Source organism: Gymnodraco acuticeps, unplaced genomic scaffold (genome assembly GCF_902827175.1).
Source record: "Gymnodraco acuticeps unplaced genomic scaffold, fGymAcu1.1, whole genome shotgun sequence".
Taxonomy (NCBI): Eukaryota; Metazoa; Chordata; class Actinopteri; order Perciformes; family Bathydraconidae; genus Gymnodraco; species Gymnodraco acuticeps.
In genome coordinates this window covers 238,482-260,375 of record NW_022989985.1, presented here as the reverse complement: position 1 = coordinate 260,375, position 21,894 = coordinate 238,482, and the positions used below count along the sequence as shown (strand labels likewise).

Genomic DNA, 21,894 nt, shown 5'->3' with positions numbered 1-21,894 from the left:
TTTGTTCATCAATATATTTTGATTATTATTTATCAGCTTTAAGTATGCATCCTTTCCTCCTGCAGATCCAGAACCAGCTGCCCGGAGCCATCTTCCCGTATGTGTTTTACCCTGTGAAACTGCCAAAGTCTATCACCATGGATGCAGGTCTGCTATTCCTCTTGTACGTCATGTTTAGCATTATGTGCTGTTTGTATGCAGTGTTTCAATTTGTAACATTATTTTATTTGTATTTTTATTACAGAACCCAAACCTCTAACTGACATCAGCATTGTTACCAGAACAGCAGGGCACTCTGATATCTCACGCATCAAGTAATTTTTACTTTGAATGATTTTCTGACTTCTCCCAGCTCCTCAAGTGTCTTTCCACTGTCCTTTATACCATTTCTGTGCTCAGTCTTACTCCTTACTCTCTAACATTTCATTGATCTGAAAACTATTTTCTTTTCAATCTTTTCCTGGAATAACTGTTTTCTTTCATTCAACTTCAAAGCTGTGATGGAAATGTTTGTCCACCTCAGGTACTTCAAGGTGTTGATCCAAGAGATGGACCTGAAGCTCGATCTGGGCTTCCTGTACGCCATCCTGGACCTGTTCACTCCTGAGAACGCCAGCATCATGAGCTCACAACAGGAGGTCAGATACTCTCATATAAAGAGTCTTTTGTCTAGAATCTGGGACACACAAGTTAAAGAGTCATACATTCTGACTTTTGTTGTCTATGCCAGTATAATATAATGCTTGTTTTATTCCACTAGGTGGAACTGTTCGAGAAGGACATAGAGTACATAAAGACAGAACTGAACCATGTCTCTGCTGCTGACACCTCTCCCATCAGCCTCTACGAGTACTTCCACATCTCCCCCATCAAGGTTTGTAAATTGTATACTACAGTATAGTTAGGAAATGCAAAAACACCACTGTTCCACCACAAGTGATGGAAAAGTCAAATGAAATAAATCCTTATCAAACATGAATACAACTGCATCAAAATCTACAAGACTGCAACAAAGACCCAGCTACATAACGTGTTTCTGTTGTGACTTAACCATAAACAGCCACGCTTAGTCATGTTTTGTTCTTTTTGTTGCAGCTGCACTTGAGTTTCTCTCTGAGTACGGGAGGGGAAGACGGCATGAAGGAGAAGAGAGACAAGGAACTCATCCCTGTCCAGTCCCTGAACCTGCTGCTGAAGAGTATCGGTGCCACGCTCACAGATGTGCAGGACGTCGTCTTCAAGTAAGAATCATTTGAAGGCCCAAATAACAATACACATAAATGACACGCAGGAGCAGTGTTTTGTTTTTGTGTGATTTGTTGCTGAAGGAGTCCTTAATATTTGATTTCAGGCTGGCCTTCTTTGAGTTGACCTTCCGGTTTTGTACCACCCAGCAGCTACAATGGGAGGTCATCAGGCATTATTCCAAGCAGGTAACACACATTCACACAAGGACAAGGACAAAAGCCAAGATTATAAAATGTTTTCAGATTGAATTTATTTTTAAGTTCCTCAAGGTTTTATTGAATAACATGAATAAAGACCAGATCCTGGCTACCATTGAGCTTACCAGTTTTTATCTTTGCTTATTTCAGGCTATTAAACAGATGTATGTGCTGGTGCTGGGCCTGGATGTACTTGGAAATCCTTTCGGGCTGATCAGAGGACTGTCGGAGGGCGTGGAAGCCTTCTTCTATGAGCCGTATCAGGTAGGAATGTAATGCTAAAATAGGCTATCAATGTTGAGGCATTCAAAACCAAAAGCTTACTTTGAATTCTTATTATTTAAGGGGAACATATACACAATACTCTAACTTTGAATATATGACTGGAGATTGTAAGCAGCAGAGATATTGTCTTTAAGTCTTCTTCATGTATAACTGTTATCTGGGGTTCTTCAGGGAGCCATCCAGGGGCCCGAGGAGTTTGTTGAAGGAATGGCTCTGGGGGTGAAGGCTCTGGTGGGAGGAGCTGTAGGTAAGTACGGCGCGCTTATAAAAAAAGTATTTTGATCGCTTTAGCAGAACTCTGAAATGGATATCTGCGGTAAATAAAGGGATATTTAAACACGTTATTCCTCCTTTTGTCAGGAATTATTCAATGTTTTTTGTGTAGGCAAATTACACATTTTGTACCGGTACTTTTGTTATTCGAACGAATATGAGATGTATGATCTCTCACTACTGTTTACATTCAAAAGTTAGCTTAACATGTGTCTTTTTTGCTCAGGCTTAAGATTAATTATTGTATGTGTTTGTGCTACTTTGGGATGGGTTAGCCAGGTTTCACGTCTCATTCCTGCAGCACTCTTGAACGTTGATCTGTTAAAGAAATGTGCTATTTAAATTAAATTCCCTTGCCATATGAACAGAAGATGAAGGGACAGTGAAAGAAGAAAATAGTAACGATATCTCCCACAAGAGATGTTCAAGAAAAAATAGACGTATGAAAGAAATAATAACTATAAACACTATTATGTGCCTTCCAGGTGGAATAGCAGGTGCAGCCTCCAGGATCACTGGAGCCATGGCGAAGGGTGTCGCTGCCATAACGATGGACGAGGAGTACCAGCAGAAAAGACGAGAAGCTATGAACAAACAACCCAGTGGCCTGAGAGAGGGGCTGGCCAGGGGAGGAAAGGGATTAGTGTCTGTACGTTCTCAAACTTGTGTTAATGAACCAGAAATATACCTTTTTGACGTGAGAAAATGTAAAGTAATGAATGATCTGCTGCTACTTGGTAATTGTGTTTTGTTTCCCCCTTCAGGGTTTTGTCAGTGGCATCACAGGCATTGTCACCAAACCTATCAAAGGTATGTTGAGTTGAACCGAGATCATTCGGCGCCTGCTGATATGACGACGTATTTGCTGAAATGACATAATATCTAAATATTGTTGTTGTGGATTCTGTACTTTTACTGGAACAGTGTACGAGCTGTGTTTATGTCAGGAGATCTTTATATCAGTTTCCATGAACTTGATGATATCTGATGATGCGTTATTTTTCAGGAGCACAGAAGGAGGGTGCAGCCGGCTTTTTCAAGGGTGTTGGGAAAGGTCTGGTTGGTGCTATAGCCAGACCTACCGGAGGCATTATTGACATGGCCAGCAGTACTTTCCAAGGGATCAAGAGGTATGTTGAACATGTTTTTTTAAGGTCATCAACATGTCAACTTGCACGATAAGAAGATAAATTGTCTTATTCCACTGCGTATTTTGGGTATGTTTAAGAAAAAAAAGTATGCCTAACATTTGTGTTCAGTTCAATGTTCAATAAGGTAATGTTAAAATGTATTTCCTTTTAATTGTTTTATTCAACACGCATTATTTTGTTTTCAAGCAGTTGACTGAAAGCTGCAGATAGGCACAACTGAGTACATTTTATAATTTGTACATGTTTTTATCGCATTTTAGATCATTGTAGCAATAATCAACAAAGTTATCGCAATTGTTCCTGGTATAGTGCAGCCCTAGTTCATTACTGTGTGTATGTATTCAAATGTGCTACAGTGTTCATGTTTTTACAACACCAGTGTATGTTTGCATATTTGCACGTACATTGGACATGTGGATCTGTGCTAAACTCACAAAAGAGTTTAACACCAAAACATGTAAGAAGATCATTATTTGAGCCATGCTTGTTTCCAGAAATAAACCATGCTCAGTAGTTGTACAAACAAAAACAGCTTCATTACAGCTGCTCATTGGGCCATGACAGGAGCTCTTTAGGTGTGTGTGCACATCTAAATGTTTGCCATAGCCATTGTGTGTGTTTGCAGTTATGTAGTATATATATATATATATATATATATATATATATATATATATATATCCAGGATTTATAAGAGTTCATAAGGCAGTTGTTTTTCTTTTTCAGGGCAGCAGAGACTTCACAAGATATCGCCTCTTTGCGACCGCCGCGTTTCATTCACGAGGATGGAGTCATACGCCCATATAAGGAGAGGGAGGGGCTCGGCAGCCAGATGCTGCAGGTAGGACACAACCTCATCCTGTCCTCAGTCAGACCTGGGCAAATAACATGGAGCTAATATTTGTATTTCATTAAGATTAGGAAAAGCTCTGTGACAATCATTTTAATACAACGGAATTTTGTAAATGTAATCAATGACAGGGAACTACATCATAAATGTGTTGCACACCCACACAGAAAATGCCTAGGTCTGCTAGTGGAGTTGTGGGTGTGAGCGTTAATGAAGGCACAGAGATTGATTGATTGATTTTTTTAACCATGACCCTTTTTGTGTAAGATCTTTAAACTTAATGTAGCTCATATATCCTAATATAGCTCAGTTATCATTGATTCATTCACCTTTGTGCCTCTGTTATGTGTTTTTTAAGAAGGTCAAATTACACATTTTCAACCAAAGTAAATAAGCATGAGCAACAATAGAGACATTTCACAACTATTTCAGTTCCAAGGCCAACATTTACTGAGATTTACTGAAATATGTTTTGTATTTTACTGCAGCAAAGCCTCTGTGCAGTGTATCTACCTGTTCCTTCTCCATATTATTATTATTGTTGTTGTTAGTGTTTTGACATTAGACCTATTTTGTTTGGCAAATGATGCTTCATTTGGATGCCCTTGCTGTCCTCAAGGTTTAAACAAAGTACCTGAAGCAGCCATCTGGCTAACCATATTGTTGACAGCACTGAACAGCTGAATGTGGTTGGGAGCTGCTGTTTCCGTACAATGGTTCTCATGTTTGGACATTTTAGTGAAGCTTTGAGGTGTTTCAGTTCTGCTCCATTAAGCTATATTTAAATTGTGGCTTACTTCTTTTGTGCTGACATCACGTAGTGGTCGAGCTGGATGGAAGTTTGTGAATATGAGTTTCAGGTCAGAGCTACACTGTTTGCCTTATAGCTTTACAGAAAGGTGACAAATTAAAGAGCCTTGGTGAAGTTTAGGGTCACAGCTAGCCTCCACAACATGTATGTTGGTATGTTGGATGATGGTAGTGGAGAGTCCAAGACTTCAGTTTGGTAGAGGTCTATGAGAGACATAGTGTTTGATTCACATCAGTGACCTCAATCATTCATACAGGTTTTTCCCTTTAATTTGTCGCCCATCTGTATCGCCATCTTTAGACCTAGCCTAGGTTTGTTAAGCTTGTTAGTTAGTGTGTTTATGTGCTAGAAACAGGTGTCATGCTTATGCTTCTGTTGTAGATAGGCTCAAAATAGTTTTTGCCTGAGTTTTATACTTATATATTTTGGGTGGGAAAGTCTTTACAGCAAAGCAGTTGGAAAGAAGCAAACATCTGGTATTTAGACTAAATAATAAAATAGATGATATTTACAACAGAATAACTATTTGATAGAAGAGAGACAAATGTCTGAGTGATGTTCTGTCTTTAATCTGCTGTGACAGCTGTCTGTGTGTAGCTGTGAGTAGAAACTGTTGTTCTCTGACCTTCACTCTTCTCTCTCGTCGTGTCCACAGCGGAGTCTGGCCTACTGGGAATGGTATAGAGCTGGTGATGAGGAAGAGGAAGACTAGCTAGAAGATAGCTGTAGTGTAGCATTAGTGTAGTACAAGTTTGATTCAAGTTAATTAACCAATGAAGAGCCTCTCAGTAATTCAAGAATATGTGTTTTATGTATTTAGTTGTTTATTAAATTGATGTGAGATTTCTTCATATTTGAGTGTCTATCCTTTATCATTTAAAACCCATTCTTTTCATTCATCATTTTCTCACAAGCTACAAAACAAACCCTCTTATGTTCAGAGATGTAGTCATTGTCCAACACTTTTCATTATCATTTTATTTTAATTTGTCTTTGTCCTTATTTCTTTATGTTTGTTTTATCATTCTGTCTTTCATTGCCCTCTTGTTCTCAATAAAATGTTCACATTACAACTTCTACCTGCCATTTTCTTTGTCTTTGTTTCATCCCATTTTTCCTCGTCACCCCTCAACATTTTCATTCATTCAGCTGAGGACCAGAGTAGCTCATGCTTATTTACAGTATGCAGTTGTTTGGAACACACTTTTATACATTTTCACTGAGCACAGTGGAGTGGGATCTATGTTTCAGTATAATTCAGATTCAGTTGGTCTTGCTGTTTGCTAATATACATTCTCACTTTTTTCTCTTTTTCTCCAGAAAATTGAGAATGGACGTTTTGCCAAGTACAGATACTTTGCTCATGCCAAGGTCAATGATTCAGACTTCTTCATGATCACCAAGAGGTGAGTGTGTTTCTGCATCCTGGTGAGAAGAAGAATTTCCGGCTGCTTTCTCATATCAGGTTGTTCTAAGATAACGTTTTATTTTCCTCTCGTTTTCACAAACACCTGTGAATATGTGAAATCATTAAATCCCAGATCATCGTCACAGCATGTTTTGATACAGTGTAAACCTGATGTGTGATATACGTTGCTTTGTCCAATCCTTTTTATGTGCTTTCTTTTCCAGGGGAATATTTTTTGTGACCAAAGGCACGTTTGGCCAGCTGACCTGTGAGTGGCAGTATCTGTTTGAAGAGTTCACCAAGGATCCGATGATTGTTGAGGACCGCCGACTTCGCATTGAGGCCAAGGTACAAAAGCAAACACGATATTGAAATACAAATCAGAAGCTTGATGCTCCTCCATAGGAAACCTTTGTTTATACTGATTCATAGCTAGTTTTAAACAATTATTATAGCACTAAATGTGTTGTCTTGTGCACTTCAGGAGAGAGTGAAGTCTGTCTTCCACGCTAAGGAGTTTGGGAAGATCATAAACTTCAAAACTCCTGAGATCGCTACTGTAAGTTGACAACTCATACTATAATGCTCATATATATATATACATATATATATACACTGAACAAAAATATAAACGCAACACTTTTGTTTTTGCTCCCATTTTTCATGAGATAAACTCAAAGATCTAAAACATTTTCTATACACAAAATAACCATTTCTCTCAAATATTGTTCACAAATCTGAAAAAATCTGTGATAGTGAGCACTTCTCCTTTGCCGAGATAATCCATCCCACCTCACAGGTGTGGCATATCAACATGCTGATTAGACAGCATGATTATTGCACAGGTGTGCCTTAGGCTGGCCACAATAAAAGGCCACTCTAAAATGTTCAGTTTTATCACACAGCACAATGCCACAGATGTCGCAAGTTTTGAGGGAGCGTGCAATTGGCATGCTGACAGCAGAAATGTCCACCAGAGCTGTTGCCCGTGAATTGAATGTTCATTTCTCTACCATAAGCCGTCTCCAAAGGCGTTTCAGAGAATTTGGCAGTACATCCAACATGTCACCCATTGAGCATGTTTGGGATGCTCTGGATCGGCGTATACGACAGCGTGTTCCAGTTCCTGCCAATATCCAGCAACTTGGCACAGCCATTGAAGAGGAGTGGACCAACATTCCACAGGCCACAATCAACAACCTGATCAACTCTATGCGAAGGAGATGTGTTGTACTGCGTGAGGCAAATGGTGGTCACACCAGATACTGACTGGTTTTCGGACCCCCCCGGACCCCCCCAATAAAGCAAAACTGCACGTTTCAGAGTGGCCTTTTATTGTGGCCAGCCTAAGGCACACCTGTGCAATAATCATGCTGTCTAATCAGCATCTTGATATGCCACACCTGTGAGGTGGGATGGATTATCTCGCCAAAGGAGAAGTGCTCACTATCACAGATTTTTTCAGATTTGTGAACAATATTTGAGAGAAATGGTTATTTTGTGTAGATAGAAAATGTTTTAGATCTTTGAGTTCATCTCATGAAAAATGGGACCAAAAACAAAAGTGTTGCATTTATATTTTTGTTCAGTGTATTTATATAGATATATATATATATATATATATATATATATATATATATATATATATATATATATATATATATATATATATATATATATATATATATATATATATATATATATATATATATATATATATATATATATATATATATATATAATCAGCCTGAAGTCACAGTAAAGGATTGTACAAAATGTATTCCCAACTTTGGTTTCTTGATTTTCAGTGGGTTCTGGCCAGATTGGACGATGCAAGAGAGAGTTTGCATAAATACTGACTAACGAAGAAGAGCGAGAAATGATAAAGAAAAAAGAACACACAAAGTCTGTGTGTGTCAGTGCCTTTGTTCTTCACCGCATGCTCATGTTGTTTACCTCCCTGTTTGAGTCCAATTACACAAGGCTGTATGTTGGTGTGTGTCGGGACGAGTGATAGTGTGTATGTGTGCATGCTTACAAAAGTGCTATATAGACGGCTGACGTACATTTATTTACCACAGAAGCTCTGAACTCACTCCACTGTCTTCGCTCTGATTACACTCATTTTGCTCAGCTGATATTTAATGATTTATTTTATTAAAACTGACTCACATTTCAAAATACAGCTTATCTGCTTGGGCCTGAATAGCTGTTGAAATTTGGAAGATTTTCATAGTTTGCCATTCTCAATCAAACACATTCAGTCAGTCATTTCCTTAGCTCTCAGTTGTATTAAACATATTAAAGATGTCTTGTACATGGTAGGAAACAGCCTAAATGACATTGAAGCCAAATGAACCACAGTTGTAGCACATTTAATGTTGTATGCTGTTTTGTTTTTTTACTGGATTATATATACAAGGGAAACTAATATAAATTTGAGATTGGCTCTGGAACACATATAATTCAAATTGTGCTCAAACTACTGTTTTATTTTACTCTAACACTCTCAATTTTCCTAGTTTTTTATACAAGATGAAGACTGCTCAGTGTATGATTGAGAGCCGCATGCTATTTTTATATTCTTGTGTATCAATCTGCTGTATATTAATCGCATAGTATCTGTATATACTCATCCTCACACACTAGTCTGTATTATGGCGTTACAGATTGTACTTTTGTGATTTTTATGTTTTTATACCACACATATGCAATGCCAACTATGTTGATGAATTATGCAGAGAAAAGTATATTTAAAAGAAATGAATGCTAATTATTAACAGCTGATGTTTACTCTGGTGTATATTTTAAAGGATTGCTTTGGGTTGTATCGCAATTTAGTTCGACTAAATATTAACAGACTTAATATTTCTTTTGCCATTAATGTGTGTTATTTTGAGCATCAAGTGTTCACTGCAGTGGTTCCATTTTTCCCCCATATGTTCCAAAAAAATAAAATATGTGTTTCAAATGTATCTCTTGTACCAAGGAAATTTCCACTTGCACTCTTTATTAATATCTTTAATTGTTTATTGAAAATGTCCATAAATATATCCATTTATCTTGAAAAGTAACATGTGAGTAGAGTCCTCCTAAGCACAACTTGGATTATTTACATCTAAACAAACTCATTGTTTGTGTGACTGTCCTGAGTAAATAAGGCACTTTTGAGCAACAGCCGACACATGTGGCTCAGTGATAGAAAAAAAAAAATTCCACATCATATTAAATCAAAGACTTTAGGACTAAAGGGACTCTCAGCGATTGCGTGAGCATAAATGATTTACTTGGATGCCTTTTCTGAAAATATATAAAAACTAATAAAATAAGTAGCCCACACAATAGGTCAAAGATATGATTCACTCATTTTCATATATAAACTTAGTACAACACATTTCTATAAAGGCTCCAATTGAAACTACAGTACACAAGAAAACAAACAATGCATTTCAGACAATAAGCTACCGAGACATTAGTTTAGGTCTGTCTGTTAAATGTTCATATTCTCTTAGGCTGGATTTGAACAGGCACAAAAGATTATTTTTAAACCTTTGGATTAAAGAACCATACATCGATCAGTGTATCTAACTGTTAAGAAAGCCAAGACAATTGACTGAAGTTTTGTTTTAATGTAATTCTCTTGTATCATGTGTCGTCCTGCCGCTCTACACCAGATTGAACTCCTTCAGGTTGTGTCTGAGGATGGTGTCTTTGACGGCGACGAAGACGAAGCGGATGTTCTCTGTGTCCGTGGCGCAGGTGAAGTGAGGGTACAGCGCCTTGTCCTTGTCCGGGTTTTGTTCTTGGTACATTTTCAGGATGAAATCTTGAGCTGCTGATTGATCCTGCTTAGGTCCTGTAATTCAAGGTCGGTAATATTTCATTATGTTTTCAGAAAAGTCGACAATTATTTGTTATTATTAGATTTAAAAATAAATAGACAAACCTAATCTAAAATATGTAACAAAACAAGAGAACAACATTAAATGGATGCTGGTCTTCAGATTTTTCTCTGTGCACAGGGTGTGTACCCTCCTGTTGTGTTCGGGTCAAATCTGACCAATTTACTACTTTCATCAATCATAACTTTTTTGTTTTACATTCGATTGCATTAGGGCTTTATTATATCCTTCACAGTAGACATTTGAACATATACAATTGCTGATCACCACTTGCATTGCATTTTGGATGATTTAGTCAACTTTGTAACACCCATAGTGTTCCCGGTCAAAAATGACCGCCATAAAGAAAAGGAATTAGTAACCATCCGGATCAGATAAAACACACACACAAACACTCACACACACATACACTATATGTGTTTCCCCCCTTATGTGCCCAACCCCCCATGTGAATCAGTGGCGTTTTCTCCCGGAGGCCAAGGGAAGCCAGGCTTCCCCTGTTTTTTCGGATTGTAGTTATAATTTAAATAAATAAATAAAAACACTTTGTTTTGTTTCGATAATTCTCCTTTGCTGTGTGTTGCTGCCGGCCGGCTCTCCCCCATTCTCATTGAGTACTTTACAAAGAGTGAAACAGCGCCCCTCTAGATGTTATGGTGAAACAGTAGATTGCACTCTCTGTTGCGAGAGGAGGCCAGCCGAATCTGGCTTCCTTTGGTGAAAAAAAATGGAGGGATTGACCAATCAGATGAGGCCCACGTGATGCCCCTGCCAACCTGTGATTGGTCAGGGCCATGCCAAGGGAAGCCAGCCGCCTCTAGCTTCCCTTCAGGGGCGGCTGGCGGCTGGCGATTTGATTGGACACTGCCATCCAATCAAATCACATCAACATCAGTTTTAATACTGTAACTGTCATCACCGCCGTTAGAAATTATCAAGCAAATGAAGCATTATGGAGGGTGGAGATTTGGCGTACTTAATCAAACATAACTTTACTAAACTTCCGCTACAGCAGCAACTGAAAATTAAATCAGATGACAGGCCAATGCCCGCACTCGAGCTGTGTGTACACAGAGGAAAAAGGGAGAGAATCGGACGTTCAATGAGGACAATTATGTCCGCACAGAGTGGCTAACTGGAAGCGCTAAACTTCAGCATCTATTTGGCTGGCCATGTCTTCTTTTTGACAAGGATTCGTGCTCCCTGAACAATCCTTGGGCAACTTCAGGATTCATCGACCTTGCCAACCTGTCACGGGCAATTGAGAGGCACGGTAAATCCAAAAATCACATAGATTGTGTGATTGTCTGAATACATTAATAAGTAAAATGCTTAAATTAATAAGAAGAGAGTTTCAGCTGGAGAGTGCGTGCGGACCTGTCGGTTAGATAACAGGCGTGTGCAAGTCCTGCATCTGTGTGATACAAATGTGTGTAAAATGATACCGGGTGCTGTAATCATTCATCTGGTTACGTTATTGACCACCCCCCCGACCCAAAAAATGGGCTTCCCCTACATTTTTCCCCACGCCACGCTACTGATGTGAATTACACCTGGCAAACACACACACAGAACAATTTGATACATGTTCCGCTCTTATGTGCCCATCCCCCCCACATGGATCACACCTGGCACACGCAATACATGTTCATTGTCTATTCTTTGTATATTTACTGCAGTTTTTCATGTAGTCTGATGAGTCTGATACAATATTTACAGTTTGAAAGGGTGTTAAATGAAATTTGGTGATGATGGTTTTTGCGTTAATGTACTAGCAGTTAAAACAGGACCGGTCAAATATGACCACGAACACCAAAGTAAGGGGGGGGGAACGAACACAACAGGAGGGTTAAGTGTTTAATAAATATTTTCATCGTTTTGTATGGCACCTTTTCTACCTCGTACGCCTCACACCAGTCGGTTTAATAGGTACACCCAGCTGAAACTACCAGTCTAAAATAAAAATGCAGATCTATCTTTATGAAGGTTACAATGTTCAGTTTTTGTTTAACATTTTTTTTTATTCAACATGTAATTTTGTAGGATGTACTTTTTGGTGCTGTTGTGCTTCATCATACAGAGGGGTTGTGTAGCCTTCCCTCATTGATATACATGGAGAGAATACATGATATAATCGGACAAATAATAGTAATCATACTCAGCATAATAGCCTACTTTTGTATTAGACTGCATTAATTTCAGCTACGTGTGCCAATAAAGTGGCTAAAAACTCACCTGTGAATTCCGGGAAGTAGTCGCCTATGTGAGAGTGCAAGATTTTCTCCTTGAGGATGTCCGTCTTGTTGAGAAAAAGTATGACGGAGGAGCGCTGGAACCAGGGGTAAGTTATGATGGTTTTGAACAGGGCCTTGCTCTCCTCCATACGGTTCTGAGATGAACATTGCAGCATAGAAAGAAAGAAAAAGGACCACACATTTAAAATGTTTAAAGTCTGGAACTTGATCTGCCAATCACTGAGCTGAATTCTCACCTCGTTGTCGCACTCAGCCAGGACCTGGTCGTACTCGCTGAGCGCCACCAGGAAGATGATGGAGGTGACGTTCTCAAAGCAGTGGATCCACTTCCTCCTCTCTGACCTCTGACCTCCCACATCCACCATCCTGCCATAACAACAACAGATAAGGTACGCAACGCCTTTAATGCTTATTGTTCCAATGCATCATGTTTAGCCGTTACCTGTTTTTATGGAGTGTTATATCTCACCTGAAGATGACATTCTCCATGTCAAAGGGGTATTCAATGATACCCGTGGTGGGCACTCGGACTCTGAGGATATCCTGCAGGTCAGGCAGATAAGAGGGTTGAGAAATCCGATCCAGGTCCGTGAGATAGCTGAAAAATGAGAAGAGAATGAGATCAAGGAGAGGATGAAATATGGATAATACCTGACATGAAGGGGATTTTGTGACTATTAAAACAGGTAAAAGGGGCATGAGATTGAACCTGATTGATCTTATCACATTAAGTGGTAGGATTGTACGAGTAAATTGCAAAGTCAGAGTTAGGGAAAGTGGAAACCATTAGAAAAAGAGTTTTGCTTTAAGAGAGAAGTACAATGATGTAGTATTTTTAGTTCACAGTGCATTTACAGTACATAGTTAAAAATAGCATCCAGAAGCTAAAAACAGTTACTTTTCTTATGCCTTTTTATCTAAAATGTCGAAGCTTCTCAAAGCTCTGAATTATTTGTTATGTTCATTTGTGTTCCATTATGAGCAGGTACATCTCTTTGTGCTCAGAAGGGACACCTCCTGTATTATAGTCAGATAGAAAAGAGTACAGATAAATATTAAGATCTAAATGCCCAAAGCCTTCAAGGAATACGTGAAGAAATACACAATCCTTTTTTTCTTTACTTATTTGTGTTGGTCTTGATGTAGTCAAATGGCAATATTCTAAATCGATATACTGTATGCATTAATAGCATAAACAATATCCAAGTGTGAATGAGTGTTATGAATTGAAGGTACATTTCCTGCAGGTTGATAACAAATTGATTTGTACAGGAAATAACAGCAATTACCTAACCTCAGTGTCTTAAGGTAGATACAGTACAGCTCTGCCTATAATAATGCAAAAAACACTCAAATACTTGAATCATAATAAATGCAACTCTCCCATATCATAGAGGGGTTACATCGACCTATTTGTGGAGCTTATTCTGTGGAGATGAAGCATTACCCACTATTTTGTCAACCTTCTGAATAACTGGTGAATATTTGGCAGAGCTGGGATCTCTGATAATATTGTGAAAAAAAGGTTGATGATATTCGCTCTTCTTTTTCTGACTCACCTTTACTCACTACTGGGTCACCAGACCCTCCTTCCACCCACACACTGACCTCCTTTTCCCCTCTCTCTCCAAGTGAGGTTCTTACCCTCATTACCTCTGCCCGCCCTACCACCTGTCCTCTGGACCCTATCCCTTCAAACCTCCTTCAGACTATCGCTCCTGATATTCTACCGTTTCTCACCCATTTCATCAACACTTCTCTAACTTCTGGTCACTTTCCAAACAGTCTCAAGGAGGCAAGAGTAAACCCTCTCCTAAAGAAACCCACTCTCAACCCGTCTGATGTTATAAACTACAGGCCTGTCTCTCTCTTCCCGTTCCTGTCTAAAACACTTGAACGCGCTGTCTTTAAACAACTCTCCTGTTATCTCCATCAGAACAACCTTCTGGATCCGCACCAGTCTGGTTTCAAGGCAGGTCACTCCACAGAAACTGCCCTCCTTGCTGTCACTGAGGAACTGCACACGGCTAAAGCAGCATCCCTCTCCTCTGTCATCATCCTGTTGGACCTGTCTGAATCCTCCTTTGCACTCTCCAAGAACTTGGAGTTTCAGGCTCTGCACTTTCCCTCCTCACGTCATACCTCAAAGACCGTACCTACAGGGTTACTTGGAGAGGGGCCGAGTCCGACCCTTGTCAATTAACTACAGGGGTCCCTCAGGGCTCTGTTCTTGGTCCCCTCCTCTTCTCCTTGTACACAAACTCGCTCAGATCTGTCATTAGCCCGCATGGTTTTTCATACCATTGCTACGCTGACGACACCCAATTCATTCTGTCCTTTCCCCGCTCAGAGACCCAGGTCGTCGCACGCATCTCTGCTTGTCTAGCTGACATCTCTCAGTGGATGTCTGCTCATCACCTCAAGCTCAACCTTGACAAGACTGAACTGCTTTTCCTTCCGGGAAAAGATTGCCCCACTCTTGACCTAACAATCAACATCGGCACCTCTGTTGTTTCCCCGACTCAGACTGCAAGGAATCTGGGTGTGATCCTAGATAACAAACTGTCCTTCACTGCAAACATCGCTGCTACAACCCGCTGCTGCAGTTACACGCGTTACAACATCAGGAAGATACGTCCCCAGCTGACCCAGAAAGCGACGCAGGTTCTGGTCCAGACTCTCGTCATCTCACGCCTAGACTACTGCAACTCCCTCCTGACTGGTCTACCTGCATGTGCCCTCCGACCTCTGCAGCTCATCCAGAATGCAGCGGCTCGTCTGGTCTTCAACCTTCCCTAAATTCTCCCACACCACGCCGCTCCTCCGCTCACTTCACTGGCTTCCGGTAACTGCTAGAATCCACTTCAAGACACTGGTACTTGCGTACCATGCTGCGAATGGATCTGGCCCTTCCTACATCCAGGACATGGTTAAACCGTACACCCCGGCACGTGCACTCCGCTCTGCATCAGCCAAACGACTCGTTGCGCCCTCGCTGCGAAGGGGACCCAAGTTCCCATCAGCAAAAACACGTGGGTTTGCTATCCTAGGTCCAAAATGGTGGAATGAGCTCCCCATTGAAATCAGGACAGCAGAAAGCTTACACACCTTCCGGCGCAGACTGAAAACTCATCTCTTTCGACTCCACTTTGAGCAATAGAACTATTAACAAAGCACTTATATACTAATAAAGGACTGGCTTATCTAAAGCCAGTTGAGTAGCACTTGAAATGTTTTTGCTCTATGAAACCTGATGTACTTATATGATTCTGTTTTCTTCAAGTTTGTATTTTATTGGTCGAACGCACTTATTGTAAGTCGCTTTGGATAAAAGCGTCAGCTAAATGCAATGTAATGTAATGTAATATTGAGCAACACGTTACACCTGTTTATCTAATTCTCACTATTTGGTGGAATCGGACAGCTGGTACTCCCTGCGCCGGTCATAGCATTTCTGTATCCCGCCATCGTCCCACAGACATCTGACAGCCGCTGCAAGGTCTTGATCAAACTCCTCCAGCTTGTCCACCTCCAACTCAAGGACTAGGTTGGCATGGCTCTATAGACACAAAGACAGAGGGGATTTTACTAAAAGACGGTAAACGGCTCAAATGTTGAAAAAGAACATTATTTTTCTTAAACTGTCTGTCAGAATATACCTGTATTTTCCCGCATCATTAAAATGTGCTAAACACATTTAAACAAAAGAAAATCCATTTCAATTTGGCCAAAAAATGAATCTAAAATCAACCCCAGACATTGACGTTAATAATAAATTCTCACTGATTTCAAAAGTTGAAGAGCCAGTTTTAGTCTGTCAGCAGTACCTGATTATTGGGATCAGCTAAATGTATCCCAAGTGCCTCCATGGCTCGGGTCATGGTCTGGATGGAGGTGAGGATGTTCTGGAAGACCAGTTTGGCGTAGCTCCTCTTGTCCTCATCTGTGTATCCTCCTCCATGGATAATCCTCATCTGTTTGATAAAGGTACTCTTCCCACTCTCTCCAGTGCCTGTCGGATACAGTGAAGATTAAATCCTGTCATATCTTTCAACACTCATCTGTCTGTTTCTTCGTAGCTTGTTACTAAAAAATCAAGTTGAAAAAAAATGTATGTCTTATATTTATTCCAACATGCCATGGAGCAACAGAGCAGTGTGCGTTTCCACACACTTTAATGGAAACGCACACTGCTCTTTAGTTATGATGAAATAAATTATAAATGCACTGACTTATATCGTCATATGTATTAACTGTCTTAGTTTATAACACACACCAACATTCTGTCACATTCCTCTTTAAAACACAAAGTCCACATTTCTCATTCAGACCACATGATGCAGAATGTATTTGTTTAACAAATGTGTGTTTGTGTTTGTTACCAGACAAATTATTGAAAGTTTCCGTGTGTGTGTGTGACTGTGTGTGTGACTGTGTGTCAGCGAAGTGTGTTAGAGCTACATTGTGTGATGACTTTGAGTGGTGCCAGCAGTGTTCTAGTTTCCTGGCTGTTTTGCATGACATCACGAATACTTGAGTTTTTCCATCTTAGCAAACAAGGCTTAGACAAATGTCTATATTTGAATGCATCTTGTTTACAAGTCAAGTTTCTTGAAAATTAGGGGGGTTAGAGCAAGACAGATAGGTCAACTCTGAGAAGGAGGCAAATGATCATCTCCTGTGTCTGACTTGTTTTAAGAGAATCAACTTTAAATGAGAGGCCTCACTTTTTTTAACATCTGTGCCTCCTGGTGTTAAAGTCTCTAGAAGGAGTCATGTGAGGTTAATTAGTTATTCTATTCGAAACATTAATGTGGAATTGTATGTAGTGATTTCAATGGCTCAGATCAGACTCAGCAGATGCCATGTTATAGTATCAAAACAGAATGACTTACATGGTCTCCAGTATTCCTCGCTATGTCAACATTATTTACTTATTTGTTGATTTACAGTTGATTTATCCACTTCCTTATGCTGTAAAACACATACAGAAGTCATACAAAAAGTGCAGCAACAAGCATACAAGTTTTGAGCACACATTACTAAACTAATATTATCAGTAAATAGTTCTACCTCAGTGGACACAAGCAATCAAATTGAATGAATATAAAACATATATCGTATGTCTAGTCTTTGATCAGGGACATCTTAGTTTGAGTTTGGAAAGACTCAGTGAGAAAGATACTGTGTGGTACTATGGGTAAGTAAAACACATGATGCTCTATTTTGGTGGCTTGAGGTCACATGGATGTTAATGTTCATGAATACTGTACGTGTTAATTTGCCTACATTTGTATCTCTGTGTACGTCTGCATGTAAATGTCTTTATATGTCAAAAGTGGTGCACTGTGGTGATTTACAGTTGGAAGAATGCTGACCACATATATATCTACACACACACACACACACACACACACACACACTCACATACACACACACACACACACACAGAGAGAAAAAGAGAGTCACTGTCAGTAGACATGACACACGAACACAATTAAACATAAACACAAGCTCACACCTACACAAACTTCCTCGTCACGACGCGCTGACTGTGAATGAATGTGGTGTTAATGTTGTCGAGATAAGAACTACTATAACCTGCCACGCTCTGCCAGATCACTTTTTTTTAAAGTTAAACTAACATGGCAGGGGAGGATTGAAGGAAATGAATGGTACAAAATAATTCACTAAACTACAACAAACTGAATTTCATCACACAAAACCTTCCCTGTTATATGCCAGGCATATACATTTTGTCAATGTACTTGTTTAGCATGGTCTATATTATTTATATCTTACAGCTATAGTATACGTTTATATTCCATTTAATCTTTCTCTCGTTTCAGTACATTTTTTCCCAATCAGAATAAAGACTTACAGCAAATAAGATGTTTTTACAAATGTGTTGCCATCATTTGAGAGAATGATAATTATGACATTTCTGTCCAGAAAAAGTCATGGAACTTTTTGTTTTACTTGTGTAAAACGGGAGCCAAAGCAAAAGTGTATTTTTTGTCAGTTGATATCAATACTAAACTAATTAAAATGTACATGACTGCATGGTTGTTAGTCTGTAACCAAATAACCAATACTGTATGTATAGAGTTTTGTTGACGTGTCCTACATGCTTTTATGTCAGATTACTGAACGGACAGAAGAGGCTGAATGTGTTTGTGTTGATCTTTCATTCTGCTTCACTCCCACTCATCCTCTCCGGGGACCCGAGTGTGACCATCTAATGACCCCCACTGAGAGCCCTGAGTCCAGGTAAATAAATGTTATTGTTTAATTACTTTCAGAAGTTGAATAATACAGATTACTTGATACTATGTGTATCTATTTTCATTGAACATCTAAATGTTACATACAAAGAAACACATATTAGGCTACATATTTTCGACAGTATTGTTGCTAACCATGGCTGCACATCAGTTCAGGTTCTACATAGTGAGTTAGCATGTCGAAAATCAAAAGTGATACTGAATGCTGAGCTTTAATGACTGAGTTGCTGGACACATGATATATTTGTTCCTGCTCACCAGACAGCTAAGCCCCTGTTCATAGTTTCACCAGCCTGTTGACTTGTTCTCACCACACACACATTTTTCAGATTTCCCCGCAGCAACTCTTTTAAGTATCTGTGTCATCATTGGCAGCAGTGAACCAGAATCTTCCTGATGCTAAGGCCTGCCTCTTTTTCAGACGTTAAGGATTTGTCAGTCATTTACTTTTAGTAAAGATTCATTTTCAAAGCAAGTTCAATCAGATTTATAATACATTCAATGGAGCCCTTTCTAAGAGAGCAGTGGAGGCAAACCTGCTGTACGGCTCACGTCCTTCTCTGGGCTGGATTTGCATGACTTTTGCATGAGGCGCACCCGCAGCAGCTATAGTTATGGCTTTCAAACACACCACTGACCGAGGGCCTTAGGTGGTGTCAGAGCACTGTTGGAGACATGGATGCTGTGCCATGCCAGGTCAAAACCCCCTGCTCCGTCAACTGTCCCCAAAGACATGCAGTTAAATGATATAGCACTGAAAGAACAAAAATGGGGCTCAAGCTTTAAGCCATTTCTCAACCAACATCAGACCTTCTGCAGTCAGTGAATTCATACCAGGAAGTGATGTGTGTGACAAAAATGAAAAACTTTTACGAGCATCCGAAGCTTTAGATTATTACCATCTCCATAAAGGCTCCCATAATGTTCAAACATCACTTTCATTACACTATAAGTAAAGGGCAGTTAGGTTACTCACACTGTCCATCAGCTGTACTGATAATTGATACCTGGACATCACATTCATATTTCCCCCTAACAATTGTCCTTTACTATATTTTTTCCTAATAAAAAAAAAAAGGTTAGAGTAAATGCCCACACTGATCCACTCCACCAAGGAGCAAATACTCCGACGGTTTTTATAGAAATGTAAGCTAGAATCGAGCTATCGTCCAAAAACACAATATCATTTTAAATAGTCAAATCTTGCTTTGCGTGTGACTGTTTTAAGTATTTCGTAGGCAGATAGGTGTTAAATGATTCCGGTAGACTCGACGAATCAAGGTTGAAAACTCTCCACAGTGCGTAAAATCAATGAATGGCACGGCTATGGCGCGCAGCTGCTCGGTGGGAAGCCGGAGCGCACTGCACCCCATCCGGAGACCAGAAAGAGCAATGAGGAGAAAGGAAATGTAGAGACAAGTTAGATTTAAAAGTTGTGCATCCCCATGAATTAGATCCTTGTTGGCAGTCACAAATATTCAAGCCATCAAGAGCCTCAACAGAATAAATGCCCCGTATATAAAGTGGCTGTTTATTCCTGCATTATATTATCATTTAAATTCAGTTTAATGGACATTGGGTGCTGCTCCACCTGTCATGATAATTGCATGTCCAGGAGTGATCAGGAAATACTCCATCAGAGGATCATTTTTTAGCTCAACTTTGAAATATTATTGAATGACATGTTGGCCGGAAATGTGGCACAGTAGAGATGAGGATGGAGTTTCCCTTTTTATGAGCACATTTTCCGGTCTATTATTTACCCCAGAATTGTACTAACTTTGGGTTAAGGGCCAGCTAGTTTGTGTGAGAGGTATTATAGACAATCAGAGGCATTGTTAACCCCTCCAGGTGTGATCCCTGCTTAGAGTTTCTCACCTAACAGCAGCAGCTTCAGCTCCCTGCGAGAGTCCTTCTTGTCTCTGCGTAGCTGCTTCTCGATCTCCTCGTTGATCCTCTGGTTCTCTTTGTCCTCCCCAGACACACAGCATCCAGCCATCGTTCACACTAACCTGCTGCCTCTCCAATAAGCCCTCTGCTGTCAACGTGAAAATCCTGAAGGCTGTCGAGGTGTCTTCTCCCTTTGGCTTCACAAGATCAGTGGGGAAACACGCAGAGCATCTTTAAAATGTCCCTTTATGAATTACAAAAAATGATGCTATAGAGTTTTTTCTATAAATTGAAGAATCCGCGTTTATTAAAAAAGAATCCTTCTTAAAATAAAACGTCCAGCGCGCATACAACGCGCTGACCCTCGTTGGAAAGGTGCTGCGGTTGGTCTAAAGCAGGAGGACACTTGTTGAACTTTATCCAGCCTGCTCAGAAGGGCGTGGCTGGCTGCAAATAGAAAGGGATAACATGGGAAGTTAACATCCAGAGCAGGCACACTGTGATGTATGTACCGCACAGAGATGACGCTGACATGATATTCAAACTTTGGTAGACTTTTGGGTAAAGGTAGGCTACGGGGTACGATTAGATCAAAGAAAGCTGCAAAAAAAATAAAATAAAAAAGCCAAGAAAACGAACTAATGACATACAGTAAAACTAGTGCTGATGACATGTTATCCAGCTTTAAATAGATTTGTTTGCAAATGTAATTTGTATGAAAAGGGGACGGGTTAAGGACGTGAAACACGCTACGGGGAACGGGGAAGTGAAGTATCCTGCTTCACTGCATCCTGTCATGGCCACCAGGGGTCAGAAAAACCAACTGTTAGTGCATGAATGAATGAGTGTTTGAGTCATAACCTGGTCATAACCCAAATAAATTGATCCTTACACATCTCAGTGACCACATGTCTATTGCCTCAGAAATAGGGAGGCCCAACACTTCTGTCAATCTATGGGAATTTTAAATTCATCAATGCCAGACTTTTACATGTTACTTGCTTTAAAAAAAAAAAAGAAGCCAAATGGCATTGTTGCTCTTGAAATATACCAAACTGTTTTTAAATATGATTGAGCTGAGCTGTTACCGGCCTCTGAAAATCAATTTAGAGTGGTTCTTTTTAATGGTCACATTCAAAGTCAGCCATCTTCAGCCTTCAGACAATATTTTCCTTTCGTAACTTTGGGTGTAACAAATGATTCCAATGTAACCTCTGTTCATTGTACCTATAGAAGGAAACACGTACACTTTTAAAGGGCTTGATTTATGAAAGACTTTGCAGGAATTCTTAATTTCTACATAATTCCCAGTAAAAATTTGTTTATGTATTTACATTTAAATG

At 39.7% G+C, this 21,894-nt stretch overlaps 2 protein-coding genes across 3 annotated transcripts in view; one reads left to right on the top strand and one right to left on the bottom strand.

The window, feature by feature from the left end:
- LOC117543967 (vacuolar protein sorting-associated protein 13A-like) overlaps positions 1-9,195 on the top strand; it is a 40,796-nt gene extending 31,601 nt beyond the window's left edge. Inside the window, 16 exon segments of the mRNA XM_034212665.1 lie at positions 66-147; positions 245-314; positions 524-638; positions 761-874; positions 1,096-1,241; positions 1,352-1,433; positions 1,596-1,709; positions 1,902-1,977; positions 2,489-2,652; positions 2,768-2,813; positions 3,010-3,133; positions 3,878-3,992; positions 6,133-6,218; positions 6,445-6,568; positions 6,705-6,779; positions 8,029-9,195. Coding sequence (XP_034068556.1) covers positions 66-147; positions 245-314; positions 524-638; positions 761-874; positions 1,096-1,241; positions 1,352-1,433; positions 1,596-1,709; positions 1,902-1,977; positions 2,489-2,652; positions 2,768-2,813; positions 3,010-3,133; positions 3,878-3,992; positions 6,133-6,218; positions 6,445-6,568; positions 6,705-6,779; positions 8,029-8,079 — 1,584 coding nt within the window. The 3' untranslated portion in view covers positions 8,080-9,195.
- A 634-nt stretch (positions 9,196-9,829) lies between these two features.
- Positions 9,830-20,920, bottom strand: gna14a (guanine nucleotide binding protein (G protein), alpha 14a). Of its 2 annotated transcripts, XM_034212664.1 has the most exons (7): positions 20,540-20,920; positions 16,205-16,389; positions 15,782-15,936; positions 12,847-12,975; positions 12,614-12,743; positions 12,358-12,511; positions 9,830-10,076 (listed from the first exon to the last, which is right to left on the bottom strand). In XM_034212664.1, the coding sequence occupies exons 1-7, from the start codon at positions 20,658-20,660 to the stop codon at positions 9,886-9,888; spliced, it is 1,065 nt and encodes a 354-aa protein (XP_034068555.1). In that variant the 5' UTR covers positions 20,661-20,920; the 3' UTR covers positions 9,830-9,885. The 2 variants fall into 2 exon arrangements, with proteins under 2 accessions (XP_034068555.1, XP_034068554.1); XM_034212663.1 differs by having other exon boundaries at positions 12,358-12,743.
- Between the last annotated feature and the right edge of the window lie 974 nt (positions 20,921-21,894).

What these genes read in the sequence shown, in the direction of transcription:
- gna14a (XM_034212663.1), bottom strand. Translation starts at nt 20,660, where the DNA reads ATGGCTGGATGCTGTGTGTCTGGGGAGGACAAAGAGAACCAGAGGATC. An exon ending in TAGCTGATCCCAATAATCAG is followed by an intron (nt 15,937 to 16,204) that starts GTACTGCTGACA and finishes TTGTGTCTATAG; the next exon opens with AGCCATGCCAACCTAGTCCT. An exon ending in CTGTCCGATTCCACCAAATA is followed by an intron (nt 12,976 to 15,781) that starts GTGAGAATTAGA and finishes CTCATTTTTCAG; the next exon opens with CTATCTCACGGACCTGGATC.